The following is a 19,243-nucleotide window of genomic DNA, read 5'->3' as shown; positions in this document are numbered from 1 at the left end:
GCCCTTCAACTCTTCCATTTTATCCGGGCTTGGGACCGGCACTGCCGCAGTGGCTGGGTAGTACATGGTGTGGCAAGCTACAGACAACGGGGCTCGACCCTAGGTCCTCAGATCCCTAAACCAACAACCTAGAGCCTTAGCTGCCTGAGCTACCACTTCCCCATAATAAAATGGGGGATAAAATGGAATAATACTTGTGATACTGGTGATTTAGAACTTCTGTACTAAAAGATACTTTATTTTCTGCCAGTAGAAACTTTAATATTACATGAAGACAGACAGCGGATGTCCATCAACTGCGCCCTCATACATTTAGAAATACACAAACATGCAAGAATACAGTAAACCTAAAGAGTCAAGGACTTGTTTACAATTCCCAAGACATCATCATTTGCAGTATGCAAGAGCTGCAACTAAAACATTCTGCGTGACTTCAGTGTCACGAGTGGGTGGGAGCTAATGTGCCTAGCATACTACAGTTTCAGAAAAATATGAGAGAAAAATAAATAAATAAAACTCGAGAGACTGTTAAAACATGTTCTTTGAGATTAAAACTCGTTATTAGGAATCTTGGAGACACTCCAGATCAAAACACTGGCTTTATCTCTATAATATAGCCACAGACACCAAAAATCTCTCAGCAGCAGCAAAACACACCACACCTCACAACTCATCAGTGTGTTACAGTCTAGCGTCCATATGGAATTCATTAGTCTGATGGAGGCATGTGAAGCGTAACAGATGATATTTTTTGCCCGATAATGGAGATACGAAATTAATTTTTAAAATTTTTATTTAAAGTTTATTGGGGATAACATTTCCAAAATTATACACAACTTTTAATACAATGAAACCCCCCCCGCCCCCCTTCTTCCTTTACAGTTCACTAGTCCTAACTGTCCTACAGTTATATATATTTTTCTTTTCTTTTTTTTTAATAAATGGCAAACAACTATATTACACAAAAGAACATACTAGGGTGCATTTATTACTATAAAATTAAGTTATATTAATAAAAAACAAAGTATTGTGTATTGGTGTTTCGGGGAGATACAGTATACCGCTTCTATTTCCCCCAGATTTCTTCAAATTTATCTTACTGTAGCCTCATGGAGAAAGTAATTTTGTCCAAAACAAAAATGTCATAAATTATATAATACCGATCTTCAATAGTTGGAGTATCTGGTTATATACCTTGTTATAGCTTTTCTAGCTGCTACACTTAACAATCCAAAGAGACGTTTTAATTTAAAATTCAAGACTGTTTGTGGAAACCCATAGAAGAACTCATCCCAAATAAAAATAATGCTTTTCCCAAATATTGTGACTAATTCTGTGTAGATTTTAGACAAAAAAATATTCCCTTTTGGACAGGAACAAGAACAAGTGATAGTGATTAGCATTATGAGAACCGCAATTTCTCCATCAACTGGAAGATCCCAAATGATTGATCTTCTGAGCTGAAGAAATAAAAAAATCTACTGAGGCTTTTCCAGACAAATGTTGTCCATGACACTGAGCTCGTTATCCTCCATTAAAACTCACAAAACTTTGTTCAATTAGTCTCTGATATATTTTTGCCTGCATCTCTTACCCATTTTTGTCTTATATACTGTATGTGGTGTTTACTGTTTTTACCTTTTTAAGTCCCCTGTAAAGTCTTGAAATTACCTTAAGCCCCGAGTCCATTGTGTAAACACTAAGAAAAATCTTCAATAGATGATGATCAAATGCTTTTGGTTCCCCTGTTATAGAATGTTTTATATAATGTCGATCCTGGAGAAATCTTAAAAAATCACTATTGTTTAAAATATATGTTTCCTTTAATGTGTAAGAAAATCATGATTAAAGAAGGTAAAATACGAAGTAAGGCCCGATCTGCCCATCCCCGGTAATTTACATCGAATTTATTTGGACTAAAGTCGAGATCATAGGGGCATCATCTTAATATCTTTATCTCTTCTATTAAGTTATTTTTCTTAACAATTTTCAACCAAATTTTAAAAGAAAGACTGATCCATTTATTACCTTTTTCTTTCAAGTCCTTCATTAGTTTTTTTTTATTCCCTTGCCGTACATGTATTGGAATTGCCAATGGTTTGTTTTGTTTAATTTCTTTTCATCTTGCTTGATAATCCGAATTTCACTAACAAATCAAGGTTCCTAGATACTGAATTTCAGTACTAGATGTATAGTAAAGTAGTGCAGTCATACCAAAACTGGCATTCCCGTTTCCACTAATAGTCACTGCCACCAAGAGATCCTCATGTAAATCAGTTTAATTTCAAGCCAATGCTAAACATGTCAGGATCTCCACAGAGAACATTTTGCACAGAACTTTTTTGGCATATGAAAAGTCCCACCTCATGAATTTTCGCCTTAAGAATTGAAAATTTGCAAGAAATTTGTCTCGGCATATGAAGCATTTTCGGCATAGGAGCGACCAAACAGCGGCTAAGTTGCGGGTACATCCAGGAGCCATTTAAAACATGTTTGTGACAGTGAGAAGCCAAGCGAGACGAGTTTACCTTATTTTTGCATTTTGTGCACGATTTAGTGAAGACCTAGCATACACTACATCTTCACTATGGTGCCAACAATGTTAGCAAGGATGATAGCAAGAAGAAAAGGAAACCAATTTCAACTTCATGTTTAAATCAGCCGGTGCCAAGAGGAATCATAAATCAAGGTTAAGTCAGGTTTATTGTCTATTTATTTCATATTTAAAGTCTTTTTAAGTCTTTTCTAAATGTTAATTGTTCTTTAATGCAAAAATACGATTATAGTGTTAAAAATGGGTAGGATTGGTAAGATTTTAAGGTGGCTGGAACCGATTATCTGCATTTACATTATTTCCTATGGAAAAAAGCATTTCGCAGTATGAAATTTCACCTTAAGAACGGAATGGATTCAATTTATATGACAAGGGTACTGCCGTAATTTTTAGACCATCATCAGTAACTGGTTAGCACTTTTAATGATTTTGCATTATTTGCATACCAGTTCCATCCCTGTGAAAACTTCACAAGTTAACAGTAAACAAAGTAAAAAAAATAAATGCTGCATCCGTCACAAGTCAAACTGCTGAAATGTCAACAGAGTCTTCACTATCCTGCAAATTTGACTGCTTTGGTTTCAACCACAACAGAAGTGTTGGCCAGTTTTTTCACATTTGCAGTCAGCAACTTTTAACTGCATGTATTCTTACTGGCTACTAAGGCTGCATGACAGTTCCTAAAATGTCGAATGATAATTTTTTTCCAGGGGAACTGAGATGACGATTCGCTTACACAATTCTCATTTTTTTCAAGCACACCATTTATTACACAGTAAAAAAAAATAATAAATGACTGCAAATGGCTTTGCAAGGCAGGTTTTTCACATGTCTTGCAAAAAAAAGAAAGAAAAAAAGTCACAACCCTTGACAAAGCTTTTAATAAACATAATAGACTCAGCCAACTACAGTACTTCATCTCTGTATGCGTTAGTTTATATAATTATTATTTTGCATAAGGTAAATGCGGAAAATAAGTAAAATTGAGTTTATTACTTGGATTAAACATACATCATTTCCAATATAGAATGTAATGTTGTCAAAGATTTTATTGCTCTCATACTTCTAGTATGATTCTTTGGATTTGTTCTCAGAGTCTCAGTGTAACAGCTAGAATCAACGCATCAGGTTTAATTAACTAAGACGGTCAATTATATCCCAATTAGAATTGTACATGCCTGTCTCTGTTCTGACAGTAGCATATTCTGTATTATTGTTTTATAGTGTGCGCATGTGTGTATGCGTGCGTGTGTATGTGTGAGTGCGCACGTGTGTGCACAAGACAACCTTATACGGACAAATTTAATAACACTACAACGTAAAGTACGTATATACTAGCTGCAAAATGCAGCAAAGGAGAAAATGTAATGGTTTGACACAAGTGCATTGAGGGGACACAGCGAGCACAGAAAGGAGCCCATCAGAAACAGGTTATCAGAAAGTACCCCTCTCTAGCCTCTGACTGGCTGGTATTGTCCCTACTTTAGCCTCATATCGGCTGGAATTGAGCGAGCACAGCACTGTGATATTAAGAGAGTGGAAATACAGTTTGGGTGAATGAAAAGAAAAACTGAAGCTCACGCGAGTCAATGTTTGAGTGAGTGAAACTAAAATCTGAGTGAAAAGGTTTTTGGCACGAAAATAACAGCACATTACTGCAACTTCACCAAACAAACTGACTAGTCTATTTGGCTCTGCCTTTGTGTTTCACGTCACGTGAGTGACAGCGGAACGCTGTAAATGAGGAAGAGAGATGAGAAAATAATTAAGTCGTCTAGCCGAATCATTCGCTAATCTCTGGCCTGATTGGGGAATTAATAGTGTTTCTTTCTACACTGAATGAGTGTAACCAATGAGTGTGACTGAAACAACATCTGGGATTGTTGTCATGTAAATAAGTGAATGCAGAATAATCTGAATGCAGGGAAATACATGCAACCGAACTGCCGTGATTCAGAAATGAGATTTCGTGTATGTATGAAGCGAGATCATAAACACTTACTCATCATCCATACAGGTTTATCCTGTGTGCAGGGTCACAGGGGCCTGGAGCCTATCCCAGGAAACGTAAGCCACGAGACAGGGTACACCCTGTACAAGCCTTTAATCCATCGCAGAGGACACAAACACACACAGACATACTCATTCATTGTGGGAGGAAACTGGATTACCCAGAAGAAACCCACTAAGCATAGGGAGAAAAATGCAAACTCCATGCACACAGACCCATCTAAACTTCTATAGGCAAACTCATTGCCCTGAATACATTAGGAATGCACAAAAAGCACAAACAATTCTTTCTTTAAAATATATCTATGTCCTGGTTTCTGAAAAAAACTTCACTACTTTAAGTTTGACTCCCAAATTAAGTTCCTTCAGTGTATTGAAAGATGTCAATTCAAGACGGCTGCTCACAGTACCAAAAATAAACCAAGAAATACCTTTAAATACAGTGATGTAAAAAAGTGTTTGCCCCCTTAATGATTTCTTTTTTTTTTTTGCATGTTTGTCACACTTTAATGTTTAAGATCATCAAACAAATTTAAATATAAGTAAAAGATAACACAAGCAAACACATCATACAGTTTTTAAATGAAGGTTTTTATTATTAAGGGAAAACAAAAATTCAAAACTACATACCCCTGTGTGAAAAAGTGTTTGCCCCCTAAACCTAATAACAGGTTGAGCCTCCCTTAGCAGCAACAACTGCAATCAAGCGTTTTCGATAACTTGCAATGAGTCTGTTACAGCGCTGTGGAAGAATTTTGGCCCACTCATCTTTGCAGAATTGTTGTAATTCAGCCACATTGGAGGGTTTTTGAGAATGAACTGCCTTTTTAAGGTCATGCCACAGCATCTCAATTGGATTCAGGTCAGGACTTTGACTAGGCCAGTAAGTGTGACAAATATGGCAAAAAAAAAAAAAAATGAAATCAGTAAGGGGACAAACACCTTTTCACATCAATGTACAGTTGGTTATATTGTCCAACTAGCTTTAGGTGAATCAACATACAGGTATACTCCTTTGTTAAATCTAAAACTCTGAATATATAGTTTACTTCATGAGAAAGAAAATATACATCACTTATCTAAGGTAGCAGCCTAGCAAGTTTCTAACAAAACCTGAACACAGGGTGTCCGGTTTCACACTTTCAAATACGCCAGGGATAAACATGACGTAATGCTGACAGACAAATTCCTGCTTAGGATAAAATACTGAATTATATAAAAAAAAAACATGTTTATATGACTTTTCAATTCTGTACAAATTGCACATCTATGAAGAGCTATTTGGTGGCACGATAGCGTAATGGTTAGCCCTGTGGCCTGCCATCTCCAGAGTCAAGAGTTCGATTTCCACCTCAGGTCCGTTAGCAGAGTTTGCATGTTCTCCCTGTGCTTTGTGGGTTTCATCCCAGCATTCTGCATCCCACAGTCCAAAGACATGCAGATTAGGCTAATTGGCATTTCCAAATTGCTGTGAGTGCATGCTTGTGTGGCTCTACATGGATTGGCCAGAATGTACCCCAAAATTAATTCAAAATTCCCAGGGCCACATACCTTTTGCTCCTTATCCTAGCTAATATAACCTCATCGATGCTGTCTCACTCATTAGCACTTTCCACTCATGAAGTGTTGGTTGTGTGGGTGATTTCCAGCGTCTCAATAGAACTCTGGCAGCAGAGACTATGCCAACCATAAGAAGTGAATATTCACTTCTTGTCAGATTTGGTATTTCTATCTCTCGAAAGAAATATTCAGGGGGAAGCCGGTACGGTTATCCCTACCTATGTCCCTGAAATCCCAATACTTTCAAACAAAATGGTTTAACCATAGAGCACTTCCATGTGCGATGCATAAAGATGGCCGTTTCTTTATTGCACTTGCAACATGTACTGCTACCTGTTAATCCTGTTTTGAAAAACCTACATGGTATCTAGTAACACCAGTGTAGAATTTTATATTGAATAAATCTGCCTCTTGTTTTCCTCATATAGAGTCACATTTAAAAGTTAGTACTTCTTTTATTTCTATGTGTTATCTGATCATAGCAGGTCTCAGTATTAGGCGAATACAACCTCAAACAAACACCAACATATAACTTTTTTCATTGTGAAATTAAAAAAGAACAAAAACATGTGGGAAGCACTAAGTACCCCCTTACTGCTTCCACACGATTCAAGAGGGTAAGTTGCTGCTATTTATCAGCCTTGATTAATTGATCATCAGCAGGTGTGCAGACCGCTATAAAAGTAGATATTTTGGCAGTTTGCTGGTCTGGAGCATTCAGGTGTGTGTTATCACAATGCCAAAAACGAAAGACATAAGCAATGGTCTTAGAGAAACAACTGTTGATGTACATCATGCTGGAAAGGGTTGTAAAACCATTTCCAAGCAATTTGGCCTCAATTGGTCTACAGTGAGAAAAATTATTCACAAGTGGAAAGCATTCAAGACAACTGCCAATCTTCGACATTAATCCCAAGATTAGACTGTACAGTGCTCAGAGAACTACAAAACAAACCCGACAGGCCTCATTGAGCATATTAAAAGTCAATGACAACTAAATTAGTCGAAGACTGAACAGTTAGTTTGCAAGCGTTGCCAAGAGAAAACCTCTTCTGTCTAAAAAGAAATTGAAACCATGACTACGGTTCACTAAACTGCACCTAAACAAAGCACAAGGCTTCTGGAACAAGACTCATAAGACCAAAGTGGAGTTGTTTGACCTTGACGCACAGTGCCATGTTTGGCAAAAACCAAACAGAATTTCAACAAAAATGCCCCAATTTTTTCCACAATGAAGTGAGAAACTGATTAAGTCATACAACGAACAAGTACTTTAAGTTATTGCTAAGGAGGATCTATAGACTTTTGAATCATGCAGGGTACTTTGATCTTTATTATGTTTATAAACAAAAACTCATCGAGTTAAAAGAGTCAGTAATAACATTTGAACATGCTAACATACCATTTAATATTATCAGCCCAAATCTGGTTCTGTTCCAGTAATTTTGTTCAATTATGGAGAAACTCCCCAGCTCTATTTAAAGCTAGGCTATATTTTTACATGGATCTCAATGCACATGGAAAGTCCTGCACAGAACGATACATAAGCCAACCAGCGCTTTTTTCTTGCCAAAGAGCCATTGGATGACAATAAGACTGCTGGGGGAGAGTTGTGCTGATGGAGTTATATTAATATTCAGGGATGAAAACAAAATTTCCTTTCCGGAAACTTGTCGCGTTAACTAACGCTAAGCCCACATACAGATATATTAATCATGTTGAAATGAGAGAAACGATCTGATCAAGTATTTACATGACTAATAATATGATCAAGGTTTTACACCATCCCTCTCATTTTGATTGAAAATTTACTCTGATACAGCAGGACCGGGTCAGAATGTTCTGACCGAGATGCTTACATGACGAATTTTTTTAGCGATTGGGGGAATTATTCATATTATTAATAGAATATTAGGGTCCATATAAATGCACCTAATTTATACATATCTTATACAAGCTGTCACAATGAGATGCTTTTACAAGCACTGCTACCAACATGACACTGATTAGTACGTCAATGTCACTGCTGAGAATTTCATACTGACCTAATAAATTATTTTTGGTGGCGGTGGTTGTTCTATTATGGTCCTCCCTCAATTAATAGAAAAGAGTCATCAAAGCAACAGAAGGGGTGCATTCAGTGCTTTGAAAAATTCTGTAACATTTAATTAAACATTTAACTAATTAAATTGTATACGAAAAAAAATCACCTGTACTCTGGGTGTATGGCCAATGAGCGTTTTATAAAAGTACAAAATAAAAAATAAAAAAAAAATAATAACATTTGTATTGGTTTTTTTTTAATCATTTTTCTTATTTTTATTAATATTTGTGTATTTTATACATATAAAATATTTTATATCATGTATAACACATATTTTATACATTATTTTTAGTAGAGTTCTTCAATTTCTCAAAGGTTTTTCCCCCGACATGTCGTAGCCAACTGGCACCAGAAATCAATCCCAAGTGGTCATCTTGTGTATGGTTATAACTTTTTTTCTACCTTTCCTAGGTAATTTATTCACAATTCCATATCAAGCTGAATTTAAGCACATCTATTAATGATATGATATAGCTTGTAAATGTTATAGCTTAAAGACATATGGTGGTTCTCCATAGACGTCACATTCGATGCAAGACTTATAACAATAACAACCAAAACAAATTGTGTTTGGTCACAATCTAAATCACAATCTGCATATAAACAGAGATCTACTGCATCAACAAGATATAATACAATGAAGTCAGTAACAGACGGTAAGTAGGAGCATTACAACCTGTACCTACTGTATAGCAGCTGTGACATAGATGGATGATATTTAGAAAGAATTAATGTCTTTTGACATTTTTGAAGAACAGTGTCATTGTTTCATTGACATTATAAAAAGTGTACCTTTAAGCTCGAGTATCTGTGTTCATTATTCAATTTTAAAAGAAACCAGTGTATTAAATAAATAAATAAATAAATAAATATGAAATCTAGAGCAGTCATGACTTCAGGCACTACATGGTCAACTCATTTAAACCCATGTACCACTTATAGAGGGCCTTCTGCCACTGTCTCTGTCTTCTACCTGCTTTTGCCCATTTGGGCCACATACTGTATTCAACGAGGGCCGTTTTAGAAGTGTGTTTTGGAACACGGCCAAGTGTTTACGCTGCCTAAACAGGTCATTTTCCAGTTAAAATCATAAAACAAATGCACTTGACCTTTGTTGGCTAAGGGGAAATCCTTCGTGTTCAGTAGAAGCAGAACTGAAATGACAGGTGAGCGTGGTGAGCTAATGCTCCAGGAACAGCCTGCGAAAACAGGGCACATCACATTGCAGGCAGTCTGAGTGGCTCGGTCGTTTGGTCAGCTGGAGATGGAAATTTGCTTCAAAAAGCAGAAAAGTGAGGGCGTTATTCAACATTCACCAAATGACCTTTTTCGTAAGATGTTATTCTAAGTTAGTAAGATGTTAAAAAAAGGATGAAAAACTTGCACAAATACTACCATTATTTCTGTGCACCAATCAATTACATGTTATTCTCTCAAGCCTGAAACATTAAGACACACCGCAGGTATAAATGTCTCACTACTGAAATGTATTGATGAGCAAGCAGCATGCAAATAGACTCCAAGCATGTCACATAGTTATTAACCTATACTGTATCTGATTTTTTTAACATACTCATACTAAGTTAACCTCCATAGATAATATTGCTCAATCATGCCATATATTATATACACTCACCAGCCAATTCATTAGATATACCTGTTCAACTGCTCTTTAACGCAAATATCTAATCAGCCAATCACAATGCACCAACTTAATTAATTAATGCAGGCCAAGACGGTCTGCTGTAGTTTAAACCATGCATCAGAATGGTGAAGAAAAGTGATTTAAGTGGCTTTGAACATGTCATGGTTGTTGGTTCCAGACAGTCTGGTCTGAGTATTTCCAAAACTGCTCATCTGCTGGGATTTTCATGCATAAACATCTCTAGGGTTTACAGAAAATGGTCTAAAGAAAAAATATCTAGTGAGTGGTAGTTTTTCGAGTAAAAAAAAAAATCTCTTGTTGATGCCAGAGGTCAAAAGGAGAATGGCCAGACTGGGTCAATCTGATAGAAAGGCAATAGTAACTCAAATAATATCGCACTACAACTATAGTTTTCTGAAGAGTATCTCTAAACAAACAACACATCAAACCTTGAAGCAGATGGGCCACAGCAGCAGAAGACCATGCGGGATGCCACTCCTGTCAGCTAAGAACAGGAAACTGGGGCTACAGTTCACATGATGTCACCAAATTAGAAAAGCGTTGCCAGAAAAACGTCTGAGGCTTGGATTACTGCTGTGACATTAGGATGCTAGGGTCAAAATTTAGAGTAAACAACACTAAAGCATGAATTCATGTTGCCTTATGTCAACGTTTCAGGCTGCTCGCGATGATAATGGTAATGGTGCGGGGGATATTTTCTTGGTCCACTTTTAACAATCATTTAAATGCTACAGGCTGGCCTCCGAATGGTGCAGTGGTAAAGTGCTCGCCCTATCATCCTCCGCAGCCTGAGGTCTAGAGAGAGCTGATTGGCCGAGCTCTCTCAGAGGGCAGGGATGAGAGGTACTGTGTGCTCCCACATTAATCACGGCTCTAAGACCTGCAACAATCAGGGGCGTCTGTGAGCTCGCGCAAGCAGAAGGAGCGGATAGCACTGTCCTCCGAGTGTGTTACGCCGTCCCCAAAGGTGCGTGAGCGAGTTCAAAAAGATCTCTGGCATCACGTGGTTTGGAGTTAACACGGGATAGTCTTCGGCCCTCCTGACTGAGTGGTAGTAGTACCCTTAATGTGGGAGCCCCCTAGTGACAGGGAGGAATCGGACACGACTAAATTAGGTAGAAAATCTGGAAAAAATCCCAAAAATAAAAAATAAAATGCCACAACCTACCTGAGTATTCTTGCTGACCATGTCAATGTCCTTATGACTACAGAATAAGACACCACGTCTTAAAATCATCTAAAACTGGTTTCTTAAACATGACAATAAGTTCATTAGGCCTCAAATGGCCTCCACAGTCACCAGATCCCAATCCAATAAAGCACATTTGGGATGTAGTGGAACTGGAGATTCACATCATGGATGTGCAGCGAAAAAAATCTGCAGCAAATGTGTCAAATTATCATGTCAATAGGTGCCAACAACTCTAAGGAATGTTTCTAGTACCTTGTTGAATCTATGTCACAAAGAATTAAGGCAGTTCTGAAAGAAAGGCGGTCCAACCCTGTGCTAGCAAAATGTACCTAATGAAGTGGCTGTTGAGTGTATAACATCCTATGTACCACACATCCACGAGTATGTTATCCTCATTAAAAATCAATATGATATTCTCCGAGTTGCAGTTCCCCGGTATCTCAGTGGCTAAATACAGCTTTGTGAGAGTGAACTTAAATTATAAATGAGAAAGTGAGCCTGATTCTATGAACACACAATAACATATTAACAGCGTGAGGGTGTATGCAAAAAGATATTGCATTAAGGACAATCAGAATGCATTAGAAAAAAAATTTTTTTTTTCACCGTCTCATTATTTATTTAACAAAAATGAATCCAAAAAGGAAAAAAAGAGGGTAAGTTGCAGCCAGGTGCTGGTAATCATCAGCCCTTGATTAATTGATCATCAGCAGGTGTGCAGACCTCTAAAAAAGCAGAAAGCTAGGCGGTTTGCTGGTCTGGGGCATTCAGGTGTGTGTTAACACAAAGCCAAAAGGAAGAGACATAAGCAATGGTCTTAGAGAACGATTTGTTGCTGCACAGCAGGGTAGAAAGTGTTATAAAACCATTTCCAAACAATTTGAAGCTGAAAGTTCTACAGTGGAAAGCATTCAAATCAGGTGTCAATCTTCCCAGGAGTGGACTTCCCAGTACATTCACGCCATCGTCAGACAGGACAGTACACTGCTCAAGAACAAAAAGCCCAAAACTAAATCTACGTCAGAATGGCTGAATGATCAAAGTATCAAGGTTTTAAAGCGGCCTAGTCAAAGTCCAGATCCAAGTCATGTCCGAAACTATTATTAGTTTAAAATTATCGCTGCTAAAGATGGACCTACAATATATTGAATCATTGGGGGGGTACAGTCTTACCCATATAAGATTTTTTTCTTTTTGGTTTAATTTCTGTTAAGTAAATAATGTTATGGTGAAAAAAGTAATATGTTGTTTGTCTAAGGTTGTATTTGCCTAATACTGAAACTAGCTATGATCAGATAATTATTTTTTTTTTTATGAAAAAAAAACATAGAATAAAAAAAAACAAAAGACATGCTACTAACTTTTACATATGCGTGTATGTACATTACTAAGATTGACAATAGAGAGGGAGTATCCATCCCTCCCACCCAGTGAGCCTGGCCACATCTGCCCTCTTGATCAGCTGTGGATGGCTGTATCATGATGAATGCTCTTCTCTAAGCACTGGGAATTGCACTGGGAATTGCACTGGGAATTGCAATGGAAATTGCACTGGGAATTGGAGTCATAATGTCACTCATGAACCGTGTGGCCGATTTAACCAACCCATTTAGATGTTGCTTGTGTAACATAACCAGTAGTGAAAGGGCTCCCAATATCTGAGTAGAATATCTCCTGTTTACATGCTTGACATGTTTGATGTGAGATCACGCTCTTTGTGTCCATGTGAGAAATTGCAGAATTTTACAAAGGTTAAAAAAAAAGATCAAAATATTTCTCAATATTTTAGATGAAAACCAAGCAGCATTTGTGACTTTTTGATCTTAACATCAAAGGCTTAAATAGCATTAAAAAGGACATGCTACTTTGAATGTGGCATGGTTGTTGCTGCCAGATAGGCTGGCCTGAGCATTTCCGAAATCAACTGAGATTATTTATGCACAAACATATTCAAAGTTTACAGAGAATGGTCAGAAAAAGAAAAAATATCCAGTGAGTGGGTGAAATGCTTTGTTGATGCCAGAGGTCAGATGAGAATAGCCAGACTGGGTCAAGCTGATAAAAGAACAACATTAACTGAAATAACACCTTTTTACAACCGAGGTATCCAGAAGAATATATCTGAATGCACAGATGGGCTCCTTAAGGACAGAATCTGACGTAAAAAAACACAAAAGCATCGATCCATCTTGCCTCGAATCTACAGTTTAGACTGGTGTTGGTGGTGTACTGCACACATTGATCCTCTCAATACCAAATGAGCATCATTTAAATGCCACGGCCTACCTGAATATTGTTGTTGAACATGTTCATTCCTTTATTAACACAGAATAACTTGCCAAGTCACAAAGCTTAATTTATTCTCAAAGCGTTTTTTTGAAACCACTGTACTCAAATGGCCTCCACAGTCACCAGATCTCAATCTCATAAAGCACCTTTGGGATGTAGCGGGATGGAGCATCAGCATCATGGATGTACACCCAACCAATCTGTGTTACTATCATGTCACCATGGACCAAAAGCTCTAAATAATGTTTTCAGTACCTTGTTGAATCTATACCACAAAGAATTAAGGGAGTTAAAAGCGAGTCCAACACATTACTACTAGCACGCTGGATCTAATGAAGGGGGTGATGAGTGTACTGCATAATACAATCTCTGCAACAAATAGATTTGCTTCTTAAACAGGTTTAATTTGTTACATGCACTTCTCCTGAAGATAGTGAAAAGCTTTGACCTTGCCGTGTTTTCCTTTGTAATGAATTTACCAGAAATATGCTGAAAATAAGGGACGTGTACTTGAAATCTGCTTCCATCCCATAAAACGAGTCATTTCCAGGTAAAGACAGGTAAGTGCGTAATCACATACCATTTACTTAAGGGAAAATAAACATATTAGCTCCTGCTTGTTTTTTCTTTTTTCCATTTGTGCCAGTGTCCTCTCACTTGGCGCTATCTAAATGGTGTCAAATACTAGGAGCTTGTGTAATTGTGCTTCATATATGACCTTGAGCATAGTACCAAGAGAGATGAGGACAGAAACAGTGTTTCGGCACACGTTCTCTAAACGCTTGACATATATCTCGCCAGATAACAGATATCTAGGCAGCGAAACAGTTAACAACAAAGCTATGCATATATTCGACAGAGCTTATGAAAACTTATCTTAACATCAATGATTGAAGGTCTGGACATTTAGCTAATTCTTTCATTTCTATGTATATATGTCAGCTTAAAGGTTGCACAAAAGCTATTTGGAAGAGGATTAAACCTGCCTTTTTCAAGACCAATTCTCTGCCGATTCAGCCGTGGATATGTTTAAATCAAGAGAATACTAAAAACAGTACGTAGTAGCTAAACAAGCTAAAGTTTTGCTAATATGACGACAGAAGAGGTCTTTACACAAATTTTCCAGGCACAAAGTCTGCTCTCAGAGCAAACGACAATAGAAAGTCTCTATTGAAATATGTTCGATTTTAGAAAAACAAGCTATACAAATATCAGGTGCTGAATATGACTGACAGACCACCAACTGGAAACGGACACGGCGTGCCGTAAGCAAAGCAAACATGTAAAGGAGAAAGAATAATCGAATTAAATCCAAGCTAATTTGATAACAGCACAACACTCTGAATTATTGAGTTATACAGAAATCCTAAATTGAAAATACTGAAGAAAGGAAAGAAAATATGGTGTAATAATTTCACATTGCTGAGACAAAGACGAATGAGATCTGGTGAGTGAAGGCACATTTATTTTCTGCACCTACAGACTGGAACACTGGGTTTACGTCAGCTTAGACAGGTAAGATAAGAACATTTTTATAACCGGAGCTTAACATAAAGAGAATATGGCATATGCAGTGGTATTTTCAGTATAATGATTTCTTTAAGATGAGAAGTTGATGATGCTTTTAAAATTCTAAGAGGAATTTTACAATATTCATTAAATCATCGTATCTAATCTGAGAGGGAGAAAAAAGTTCAGTGCTTTTAACTGACTTTACATACACATAACTGTAAATCAATCCTGTATATTTTTTCTGTGTTAGGTTTTTGTCCCAGGCCCCTATCTGGCAAAGACTCGGCCAGATTCCTAACATGTTAAATAACTAAGTGTTTCATTTTAAGAATGTTTTAGAAGACTTTTTTATTTTTAATGTAGTCTTTAGGAATAATTCTCCAGAATTCTCCTGAAAGACTTTCCCCCAGTTCCTGTACCTAAGCGCTTTTAATGGAATGTTTTTGTTTGCTAATGAATCATTTAAGCATAAAAACCCCATCTAGCTTCAGGCATGAACCATGAGAACCAGGTGCAGACGATGACAAATGATTAATACAATGGTGATACTGAATGATGACTTGTTGAGACAAGATGGGAAATGAGGTTGCTGCTAAAGTTGTTACATAAACAAAGTGTAGGCCCTTTGTAGCCTGTCGCAGTAAAACATTTGCTCCAATATCTTTAATTTTATCTACATCATGTAATTTAATATAAAGTAATCAGGAGGGGCTCAAGGCTATTTGAATTTTTAAACAATATCCAGGAAACTTAAGACTGCTAATAAATACTTGGGTTATTAAGAACAATTTACAGAAAAAACAGCGGTATACTAAAAAACCTAGCTCAGTCCTTTTTGCATGGATTTATACAAATGAATATTCTAGTGAACAAATTCAATTCAATTCAATTCAGTTTTATTTATATAGCACTTTATCAATGGTCATTGTCTTAAATCAGCTTTACAAAATAAAAAATGTGAGGATATATGTATAAATCATAATTATCAGTTTGTCCCTTATGAGCAAGCCGAGGGCAATGGTGGCGGAGAAAAACTCCCTGAGATGACAATAGGAAGAAACCTTGAAAGGATACCTTGGGTGATATCAGATAGATATATCAGGGATTGATCAGCAGTCACACTGTCTGAAATCAATTTATAAACTTATCACAAATTATAAGCACGAAATTACCAAAGGAAAAAAAAAAGAGTTCGAGCCAGTTAAGCTAACATCAGATGTTGACATACTGGAAGCTATGCCATTGCTGTATCAAAACACTAACTAAACTCAAATTGTATTGATGACCTCAAACACTGCCAGAGTTCCATATGGACCCTTTTAATATGGTAAACTCAAACTGTAGCGGTAATGGAAGATACTACAACATCAACCATCACCAGAGTTCTATATGGACCCTTTAAGATGGTAAACTCAAACTGTAGCAGAGATGGCGACTACATAAATGATGATATCAAACATTGCCAGAGTTCCATATGGACCCTTTAACATGGTAAACTTAACTTGTAGCAGTGACGGAAGATACCAAAAGGATGACATCAGAGTTGCATATGGACCCTTTAATGGGGTGAACTGATTGTCTTGTTCACAGTGTACAATGTGTCCTGCTGACTGCTCAAAAAACTGCGCTGCATGCAAGGTACCCTCTATAAACAGTTGCAATACACACACATAAAATTCACACATTTGATGTCTTGCAGCTGATGCATCACACTACGCCGCATTAGAATGAGTGCAGGATGCGGGCCCGAACAGAGGGTAAACAAAAACCGCTGAAGTATCAACCCACAAAGACAAAAACAAAAAATTGCTGCAGGACACCTAGACCGTGCACAGGCATGTACAGTGCTTAAAGATAAAAAAACGCGCGTGACATCAGCTGGTTGCTTTTTCCACAGAAACATCAAGGAAACATGCACGAGCCCGCACGATCCATAAACAGCACAAAGCCTGAACAGAATGTGGGCTATGCATCTCGTGGCCCGCTGCACGGAGCGAGCGCTGCCTGTCATAACGCTGAATTTAGCCTAATGTTGACATCCAATACAGCGCATGACCTTCCAGGCCTGAGCCGCCTGCAGCAGTCCACTTGGTCTCGCGAGCTCCTCGTGCACTTCAGAGACACAAAAGCAGAGGCGCATTGTTCGTTCCGCGCGCGCCTCATGACGTTCTCCCGTCACATCATCCACCTGTCCCGAGCGCGCGCCTTTCCCTCTACTGGCTCTCGCGCTTCAAGTTTCTTCCTCTCTTACTCTACGTGCAAGGCGAAAAACAAAACAAAAAACTCACCCAAAACGCCAGACGACGTCGGCTGGCACGAGGCGCTTTGCTCCGGCTTTTCTGCTTCTGCCTGCGCGCGGTGGCGGTGGCGCGAGCCGTCGGGATCGGCGCCGTTACTGTCGGGCATGCTGCTGAAGCACGGACTGACTGCTAGGGCTTTTTATTCCAGAGGAGAGGGGAGGGCATGCGGTGTCCTAGGCTGGACGAGCATGCACCGAGTGCCGGTTAACGGGGGTTACATGAAACGGCGCGTGAAGGCAAGCTTGTGGGTCATCTTGCTTTGTAGACGGGGTTTTGTGTGTGCGGATCCACCGCTTACCGATCAGCACAGGGTTTACTATGGAGGAGGGACAAAGAAGAGAAGTGACACATCGCCTCTCTCTCTCTCTCTCTCTCACACACACACACACGCGCGCGCGCTCGTTTTTGTCTTCCTATCCTTTCGAGGATCTTCAATTCACAAATTTTTTTTATGCAGCTAATTAACTCTGTCTACACCTTAACCTTAAACACCAAAGGGACACAAATGTTTTCTGGAAACAAATAATAATAATATTAATAATAATAATAATTATTATTATTATTATTATTATCACCTTAAAAACATTTTCTGTCTTTTTGTTTTAGTTTTTGTTGATACCATTAATAACATTATTATTATTATTATTATTATTATTATTATTATTATCTCATTGTCTATATCTTTTTATTGTGTATACTGAGTCACAGGGTCTGGAGCCCATCCCAGAAGACTTAGGGCACGTGGGTTACATCCTGGACATGGTGCCAATTCATCGACGGGCACACACACGCACGCACTCGCACACACGCACTCGCGCGCACACACACACACACACACACACATTACGGGCAATTTGAGAATTAGCCTCATCGGCATGTTTTTGGATGGTGGGAGAAAACCAGAGTACCCAGAGGAAACCCAAAAAGCATGAGAAGAACATTGAAGTTTGATCTTGGAGGTGACAGTGCTAACTACTAAGCCACCATGCTGCCATTATTAATATTATTATTATTATATGTTATTATGTCAGCATGGTGGCTCATTATTTAGCACCTGTGCCTGCAATACATTGGCATACCCTGTCTGGTGCTATAGGCTCCCAGTGCCTCCACAACCCTGGATAAGTGGGTTGTATGAACTATTATTATTATTTTTTTTATTATTATTATAAATATTATTGTTATTATAAATATTATTATTATTATTATTATTATTATTATTATTATAAATATTATTGTTATTATAAATATTATTATTATTATTATTATTATTATAAAAGCAGTCTTGTGGGGACCAGTAAACTGTCCATACAGTGCTAAAAGTATCAGATATTCTCATATTTATAATACATAGAGAGAGAGAGAAGGAGAGCTAAAGCCAAGTTTCTCAAATTTCTCCTTTCTTACCCCCACACAGGAACATTAAATAATGCAGTTAGTATTTTGACATAGACTATAAATGCAGAGCCAATCATTTTACCAGTCCCTGTGGAATTGCACTGCAGTGTTTTGTTTGTGTACATTCGACCTCTTTTGGCCCTTTTAATCTAATCAGGAAGCATTTGCATCATTTCATAACTAAATACTAAAACTTGTGAGTCATTTTTCTCAGCAGGTGCATTCTGTAAAATGGTGGCACTAATTAGACGCTGGCTGTGACGAAGGATCAAGAGCTGTATGCTTTATTCATCAGTGCAAAGAAATGAAATAAAAAACTGTGCCTGACTCAAATGTAAGTCAGATTGTCTAAGATCTCAGCGTAGAATAAGTTGCAAAAATTATGTTTAAAAATGATTAATATTATACATCTGCTATACTAAAAACACTATGGGCACAAGAGTGTGTGTGTGCTGAGTGTAATGATTTTGACCAAGACTAAAATAAGACAAGGAGCTGTATGTGGCAATACTCATGACTGGGGAATCTAAAACCGTGCTCAAAACTGCTAACTACAGACAGGACCATACATATTTCTGTCCCAATCCCCCTGTAGCTACAAAGTAACCCTCCCCTCAGTGCTGAGAGGAAGCAAGACAAGCCATATAATTTTTGCTTA

At 37.8% G+C, this 19,243-nt stretch overlaps 1 protein-coding gene across 2 annotated transcripts in view; it reads right to left on the bottom strand.

The window, feature by feature from the left end:
• Positions 1 to 19,243, bottom strand: part of ano8b (anoctamin 8b) — a 48,643-nt gene that overhangs the window by 28,217 nt on the left and 1,183 nt on the right. The window contains exon 1 of one of the 2 annotated variants that reach the window (XM_053513210.1): positions 17,176 to 17,472. The exons of the other annotated variant lie outside the window; for it this stretch is intronic. Within the exon in view, the coding sequence (XP_053369185.1) occupies positions 17,176 to 17,293 (118 nt within the window). The 5' untranslated portion in view covers positions 17,294 to 17,472. Of the gene's footprint in view, positions 1 to 17,175; positions 17,473 to 19,243 lie in introns of those variants that run through there. 2 annotated transcript variants of the gene reach the window in all.

The sequence above is a fragment of the Clarias gariepinus genome, chromosome 15 (genome assembly GCF_024256425.1).
Source record: "Clarias gariepinus isolate MV-2021 ecotype Netherlands chromosome 15, CGAR_prim_01v2, whole genome shotgun sequence".
Classification (NCBI taxonomy): domain Eukaryota; kingdom Metazoa; phylum Chordata; class Actinopteri; order Siluriformes; family Clariidae; genus Clarias; species Clarias gariepinus.
The sequence above is the reverse complement of the archived record's forward strand: the minus strand, read 5'-3'. Positions and strand labels throughout refer to the sequence as shown.